The 8213-nt window shown below is 37.2% G+C and overlaps 2 protein-coding genes across 2 annotated transcripts; one reads left to right on the forward strand and one right to left on the reverse strand.

Annotated features, from left to right (window-relative positions):
- Positions 1–1721: 1721 nt before the first annotated feature.
- Positions 1722–4001, forward strand: LOC100255511 (uncharacterized). The gene has a single exon (XM_010649855.3). It carries the CDS (start codon positions 1722–1724, stop codon positions 3999–4001), a length of 2280 nt encoding a protein of 759 aa, XP_010648157.1.
- A 1726-nt stretch (positions 4002–5727) lies between these two features.
- On the reverse strand, positions 5728–7448 carry LOC100245219 (cytochrome b6-f complex iron-sulfur subunit 2, chloroplastic). Its single transcript, XM_010649856.3, has 4 exons — positions 7218–7448; positions 6540–6657; positions 6132–6314; positions 5728–6030 (listed from the first exon to the last, which is right to left on the reverse strand). The coding sequence occupies exons 1-4, from the start codon at positions 7397–7399 to the stop codon at positions 5929–5931; spliced, it is 585 nt and encodes a 194-aa protein (XP_010648158.1). The 5' UTR covers positions 7400–7448; the 3' UTR covers positions 5728–5928.
- Between the last annotated feature and the right edge of the window lie 765 nt (positions 7449–8213).

Genomic DNA, 8213 nt, shown 5'->3' on the forward strand with positions numbered 1-8213 from the left:
GTTTTAAACTTTTAATAACTTAATATTATTAGGGTTTGAAGAGGTGGATTCTTCCTTTATCTTAGTGGTTTTGGTTGGAACCAATACGCATGATGCTCAAGAGGGTTTATATTATGAAATTCTTCGAGTCCTAGAATGTTTGAAGGAACTAGAGAAGACCAGATCTCCTCCATTAGGATATGGAACCATTTGTTATAATTTTTTTAGTTTGTTGTTTTGTGGGTGGAACAAACATTGAAGAAATGTCATGATTTTGGAAAATCAACTTCATTCCATAAGATCATTTTGAGGATGATGAAGTTAGATTTACTTATTAAATCTGATTGGAAGATAATAGTTTCTCCCTTAGATTTGGTGTATAAAGCTTCATATCCTACAATAGTGGCCATACTCTCCTAAGCAAACCTGGTAATGATAGAAATTGAATTGTTTCATTCCTTAAACTTGAATCCATGAGTTTTAACATGAAGGACAACATAATCTAAGATCTCAACATTCTTTAATCTTATTGTGAAATTAAGATAATACTGGAAGCAAACTAGGCTATCATTTAGTCCATGAACTACTCCAATAATAGAATCTTTATAGTCAAAATGTTTATTATCTCTTGAACACATAACAATTAAGGTATTTAAGGATATTCTAACAAATGGCTTAGCAACTACTTGAATCATGCCTAGATATATAGAATTATAGTCTTTCTTATATTTTTGGATAAATTTGCTATTTAGAAGTCTTATTAATTGATCATGTTGTTCCAAACTTATGGTTTGTTTAACTGTTTTAATTGTGTAATCTAAGAAAAACTTAAAAGATCATTTTTAATAATTTCTTGGTTGGAAAACTTAGGTAATTTCCAATTGTTTACTTCATTAGAAATCTTAAGATAATTTACTTCTTCACTATTTATTAGAGCTTTTTGGGGATTTTTGGATCTCCTAGACATAGATCTAAAAACTGAACTCATTTTAGGTTAATTTAGGCCCTATTCCTAGGAGTATAAACCTGATTGAGTGATTATCACAAATCCTACCCTAAAACACCTATTCCTATAGCTAACACAAGCTCCTTTGGATTGCCTTTAGGCAAGTAGTTATTCATAGGATATATATATCTTTTATATATATATATATATATATATATAAGAGGAGGGAGGTATTGTCTGATTTGGACAAGATCCAAAATATCTTGATAGTAATTAGGGAGTAAAAATATACCTATAACGAAAATCAATCACGTTTTTCTTTTTTAATTATTTTAAATAAAATGTTATTAACTATTTTTATATCTCATTTATATTTAATAAAAAATATCATTTATGCCTTTCTAAAATAGTAATATCTATAGTTTAGAATTTCCATTAAAATACTATCAGTCTTTTTTAAATACTTAATTAGTGTTTTTGTCATCAATGTAAAGTAAACTGAAATTTCTATTCATTGTTTTAACATAAAATAGAAGTTTAATATTTATCTACAAAATTGACAATTTAAACTTGTTTTATAAAAAGTATATAAAAAAAAAAAAGAAGGAAAATGGCTACATTTGGTCCTGAAATATCAAGTAAGAAAGTATGATATAATATGATATGATTTCTTTTAATATTAAAATGTGGCTTCAAACATGGTATATGGGGGTGTGATGGATGGTTTGAATAATCGAAACTAATCACGATCTGATGTTTGATGCAGCAGGAGAAAAGAAAGAAGGCAAAAGGAGGCATGACTAACGTCATTCCTGAAAAGGTCGAGAAATTATGGGATGAATGGAATCTCCGGGGTTCCATTCTTTTCAGTCTTTTCCTCCAGATATTGCTAATTTTTTGTGCGCCAACGCGAAAGTGGAGAGGAAACACATTTGTGACCCTCATTAACTGGTCAGCCTACTTGCTGGCCGACTGGGTGGCAGCCTTTGCAGTGGGTCTCATTGCCAACAGCCAAAATAACATGAAAAACAAATGTGAGATGCCAGTTCAAACCGAGGACCTTCTGGCTTTGTGGGCTCCTTTTCTACTGCTACACGTTGGTGGCCCTGATGCCATCACTGCTTTCTCCCTCGAAGATAATGAGCTCTGGATCAGGCATTTGTTCGGGCTCCTTATCCAGCTTATTGCCGTTGGTTATGTCATCCTACAGGCTCTCCCAAGTGAGCTCTGGATCCCAACAAGCCTTATGTTATTGGCTGGGATTATCAAATATGCTGAGCGGACTCGTGCTTTGTATTTGGGGTGCTTGGGTAATTTCAAGGCCAGCATTCTTCCACCTGCTGACGCTGGTCCAGAGGCCACGGACTATGCTCGACTCATGGAGGGATACAGCTCAAAGAAAATTGTCCATGTTCCGGCTTATATTAAGGTACAGACAGAATTTCGAGCTTCTGCAGATTATGCTGTTCGACCTAAGCGCCTTTCCGACCTTGATGTGGTGGAAGGTGGGTTCAAATATTTCAATATTTTTAAGGGTCTGATTGTCGACCTCATGTTTACCTTCCAAGAGCGGAAGGATAGTCGACGGTACGTCTTCGCAAGAAATACAGAAGATGCCTTCAAAGTGTTGGAAGTTGAACTCAACTTCATGTACGATGCCCTCTACACCAAGATGGTTGTGGTGAATGGGAATATCGGCTACTGTCTCCGCTTCGTTTGCTCTACTTGCCTAGTGGCTTCCTTGGAGCGATTTGCAGCTCATCATAAGCAGAAAAATGGTGGGCATCCGCCCAACCAGGCCAAAATGCACCCCTTCGACGTTTATGTTACCTATGCCTTGCTCATTGGTGCCATCTGCCTGGACTCTATAGCTGTCATCAAGCTCATTTTTTCTGACTGGACTATAGTTCTACTCAGATGCCGTAGAACCAAAGAGTTTCTTCTTAAAACACGTAAAAGACTCACCATCTACAGAATAGGCAGCTGGTCCAAAACTTTTGGTGGGAGGTGGTCCAATTCTATGTCACAGCACAGTTTGGTTCGTTACTGCCTGAAGGAGCGGTTCAAATGGATCGACGTAACTGTGGATTGGCTTGGACTTAGGGATATTCTGGATGAGATTCAATACAAAGACCACATAGACGTTCCAGATGATTTAAAAATATTTATTTGCGAAGAGCTGAAGGAAAAGGCCAAGAAAGCAAAGAATTCAAAAACTGCCAGGGAGATATGTTCAGGGCGAGGTGATTGGGTTCTCTCACAGAGCGCTTGTCAGTCCCTGATATGGAGTGTTGATGGTGAATATGATAAGAGTCTTTTACTGTGGCATATAGCTACTGATCTCTGCTTTTATGAAATGCTGTCATCAACACATACAGACCCTGAAGTTGGACATCAGCTATCAAAAGAAGGAAGCTTTGATAATAGACGCAAGTTCAGTAAATTCTTGTCAGACTACATATTATATCTTTTGGTCATGAGGCCTACAATGATGTCTGCAGTGGCAGGTATTGGGCAAATTAGGTTTCGAGACACTTGTGAGGAAGCAAAGAAGTTTTTTCGCAGAAAGGATATCATTCCTGGAGGAAAATTTAAAGAAAGCTCTTTGTTATCGTGGTTTAAGAAGTTTTTCCCCAGTTCCACAGGACAATCTGAACCAAAGTGTTCTATGCCATGGTCATGGCTGGAGAAGTTTTCTTCTGAAACAAAAAATGAATTGATGCGGGAAAAAATAGTAGAGGAAGCCTGTAAAGCTCTACTTCTGATAGAAACTGTTGTTAAGCCCATTGAAGTGAAGGGTGATAGAAGCAAATCAGTGTTGTTTGACGCATGTATTCTTGCAAAGGAACTCAAAAAAATGGACGAAAGGAAGAGGTGGAAGGTAATGAGTGAAGTATGGGTGGAATTGTTGTCTTATGCTGCAAGTCGATGCGGAGCAAATACTCATGTCCAGCAGTTGAGCAAAGGTGGAGAACTTGTTACTTTTGTTTGGTTACTAATGACCCAGTTAGGCTTGGGAGATCAGTTCCGGGTAGAGACTGGCCATGCTAGACCAAAAATGCTTGTGCACAAGTAAAGGAAGACTTCAAACCAACTAATGATCCTCTGTTTTTTTTACAATGTATTAGACATTTCTATCTCTTAATGTTTTCTGTTGAATAATCACCAAGTTCCAGTAATGTCATTTTCCTTTTGCATCTGATGCCCTTTTCTTTTCCATGCCTTAACTCTTAACAATGATCACTGGATGTGGCAATTATGCATGTAACACAAACACAAGTCCACCTATAGCAGTAATTCATGGATTTTACAGCTCATTAGTTCTTTAGTTTTCCTCTCTGGTTTACCTTCAGCCCAACATTTAAATGCTACTGGATATTTGATGAACTCCCACCATTTTTGCATGGCTGGTAACATTGTAGCACCAAACTCTCTGAATTTGTTTCAGGATTTAAAAATATTGGATGTATTGTATACATGGCTTAAATGTCTAAAAATATCAAATATAAATTGTTTATGCAATATTGTTGTTCATGAAATGATTCCAGGTACTCAAAAATTTCTTTTGAGAAGCTGGGGAAAATAATTCCTAGGTTATGATTGACAACCCTAATGTTATGGGTGATGTTCATACTCTTCAGACTAGTATTTCTTGAAAATGGAAATGCAGAGGATCCATGATATCCCCTGTTTTTTCAATCAACCTCAGAGAACCATGTTGCAAACTGCAAAGAATGGGGAGAGGAGGAGATAAGTTTCAATGACATATGTCTCTTTTCTTTGATAAATGTGAAAGATCACTACACTTGTAGGTTTTTTTTTTTCCTCTTTTTTTTTTTTCACTTCATATTGTTATTATTATTCCATTTTTCTTTTTCAAAAGGTTTTGAGGTAAGGACATCCTGGATGAGCTTCAATACAAAAATAGCAAGCCTGTCTGTGACGACCTGAAAGGATTTATTATCAAAGAGCTAAAGGAAAAAGGCCAAGAAAGCAAAAGATTCAAAAACTGGCAAGGACATGCTCAGGGAGAGGTGATGGGGTTTTCTTGCAAAGCCAATGTCAGTCTTCTATGGAGGAACTGATGGAGTATGTGGTAAAATTTAAATCAAAGTGTTCCATGATGTGGTTTAGGCAGATTTTCTCCCAAGCACAATACAAGGTCAAATCTGGAGGACAATAGGAATTGAAGTGTTCTATAACATGGTTTATACAAAGTTTTTCCCCCCAGGACAATCAGTGTTGTTTTGGAAGTTTTTGTGCAAAGGACAGCCAAAGTGTTCTAGTGGGGTTTCGGAAGTTCTTTCTTCAAGTCAAAATCAGTGAAAGAAGAAAGGAGAATACCTTGTGCATAGGTACTTCCTGCAGAAACTGCACCATTGCAGTGTAGGGGATTAGAAGCAAAGTACTGTTGTTTGATGCGTTATTCTTGCAAAAGATCTCAAAAAATTGAGAAACAGTGGAGGTGCAAGATGATGAGCAAAGTGCTACAGGATAGTCAATAAACCCTACAGTTTAGCAATGGAGTAGCTCCAAATTGTTTGAAGCATCAGATATGACAGTTCTTTTCAATGAGATGGAAATAAATCATTTTCTGAGCCAATGGTTGAAGAGGCTGAATTTGCAGATGCTTGAGCACCAAGCCATTCTTTAGATGCATTTAACAATGTGAGTTCCTAGCAATTTGAAGAACAGAGCTACAATTTAACTATCATCTAGTTAAAGAACAAAGCTCTGCCGCAGAAATATATCATCCACTGGTGTTCCCCCAAGGCTAAATTTAAAGATTTACAATACTAATATAGAAGAACTTATATCAAAATTTCTCATTCTCAATGCCAAACAAATATAATGATTCTATATAGAATTGTTAATGCTTAAAAGAGTAATAATGCCAATTTCAGTTTGGATCTTCATTACAACTTACAAGATTTCTGGTTTTATAAATGATTATGTTTTGACCGATTACCTTGAGGCGACAATGAATAATTTTGAGTTGCAGTTTAGGCCCACCATGGATCTTCACCTGTTCTGAAATCTGTCTCAACCCAAGGAATAAACACTACCTTCCCGTCATCAATATCTGCATGCGCCAGCGCCAATGACTGTTCAAACAACGAGTGTGAAATTAGTCATTAGAGCAGAGAGAGAGAGAGAGAGAGAGAGAGAGTCCATTTCAGAGGGTTATAGATGATATGTTGCTTACCAGAGGAGCAGGTCCTCTGACAACCCTGCCTTGGTTGTTGTACTGAGATCCATGGCATGGGCAGATGAACTTGTTCTCAGCTGTATTCCACGGCACAACACACCCAAGATGGGTGCAGACCGCGTTAATACCATAGGTGGCAAGGGTTTTGTCATCCTCCACAACAAGGTAGGTGGGGTCTCCCTGAAATACAACAAGAAGTTCAGATTGCTTTGAACTTACTGCTGTTAGATTTTTCTGGCTCTACTGGTGTAGTCATTAGGCATTTGTTCTTGAAAAGAGAAAAATCGATTAATGAGACACCAGGACGGATTGCAGTAGCTGAAATGAAAGACTGTGATGAAGAAATCAAATCCATATATTAAAATTTAGGAATCATTTAGAAGAGGATCAGAGAGATGAGAGTACCTTCAACCCTTGTGTTAGGGTTCTGTCACCAGGGCCATGAGTCTTAAGCCATTCATCTGCAATGACATCATTTCCAAGTGCATCCTTGGCCACAGTACCACCTCCAGCAGATCCTGTTCTGTTCAATTTTCAGATTTGAAATTAGAAATTTAGAATCTAAATCAAAAGAAATTAACAGAAATTAACAGATCAAACAACAATTTTTTTTTTTTTGTTTTTTTTTTCCCTTTTTTAACTTCTGACATCTAATGCGTGTAATTCTAGAAGAAGAAATCAAATAAATCCAATAAAACTATAACAATTCTCACCACCGTGCAAACCACAGCAGCTGTCCTGCTGAGTTTAGAAAAATGACTAGAAAATACTATAAAAAAAAAAAAAAAACCCTAGTTTTTCCCAGGATGAAATCAGAAGATTTCAGCAGTAGAAACAAAATCTACTATGAAAATCACATTAACTTCTTAGAACCCTGAAAAATGTATGGTCTACCCGACAAGAAAGAAGACTGCCTCGATAAATTTCATTTCATAAATGCCCAGAAACTAGAGAAAATTAAAATTACAAATATGAGGGTCCAGTATGAAGATGGGTCCACCAGAAATTGGAAAATCGAACCGAAAATCAATCAGGAAATGAAATGAATGAAAAAAAATAAAAAATGAGGAAAATCAAACTTACCCAGGAGGTGCAAAGAAGGTGGCATAAGGAATCAACATGCCAGCTGAGGGGAGGGAAACAACACCCAACAAAAGCAAGTTCATGAGCTTTCTCTTGCCCATGTCAGGAACTCGATTGGCCGGAATGCTGGTGGCCTGGCACTTGATCTTCAAGCCCTTTCCCTTCCCCACAAATGGACTCATCCTTGTGAGCTTGGGCAGCAGAGCATGGGATGGTGACAACACCCCATTCCTGATACACAATGTTGGGATTTTATTTCTCCTGCATCTTCGGTAATAAACCAAAGACGTGATTTGGAATGTGGTTCACATCATTCCATCAATTTAGGAACGAGGATTCATGCTCGGAACCACGTTCGCATCACTACCCCATGTTCTGTGCACGCTCTAGGCAAACTCAATGATGGAGATAGTCTTTAAAACGAGGCAGAACCCTAAGCCTGCAATCTCTTTTCAGTTTTTCAAAACACCGTCTAAGTAGAGGTTGTGAAGGTTTAGAAGCACCTGAAACCCGAAAATAGCAAAACACATTTTAACCTATAGAATGGCAATGGCGGGAGGTATGTTTTCCGATCTGTCTATAATTCCGTTTATGATCTAATTGCTATTTAATGATTTCTATAGTATGTTTAGATTATTTATTATTGTCCATCAGTTGGTATCAAAGCCTTGTATGCCTTTGCCCTGTTCATTTTACAAGTTGCATTTTTCAATCAAGTGAGTTTTGGTATTTTAGAGTTTTTGGTTTTAGAAGTTTTTGATGAAAAATGTTGTTAGAAATCATTAGGAGATGAGATTTCTAACATTTAGGTGTTTTAAATCATCATTTTGGTGTCTAGAATACCTGGAAACCGTCGGGTTTCATTTCGGGTTGCAAATGGGTCAAACAGACCTGGCTGAAGGTAGGGGACGACTATAGGGGCTTATCGTTTTGACTGTCAATAAGACTTAAATAAGTAAATAAGTAATCAGAAAGGGGCAATAGCCCAATTGGTCA

The sequence above is a fragment of the Vitis vinifera genome, chromosome 3 (genome assembly GCF_030704535.1).
Source record: "Vitis vinifera cultivar Pinot Noir 40024 chromosome 3, ASM3070453v1".
NCBI lineage: Eukaryota > Viridiplantae > Streptophyta > Magnoliopsida > Vitales > Vitaceae > Vitis > Vitis vinifera.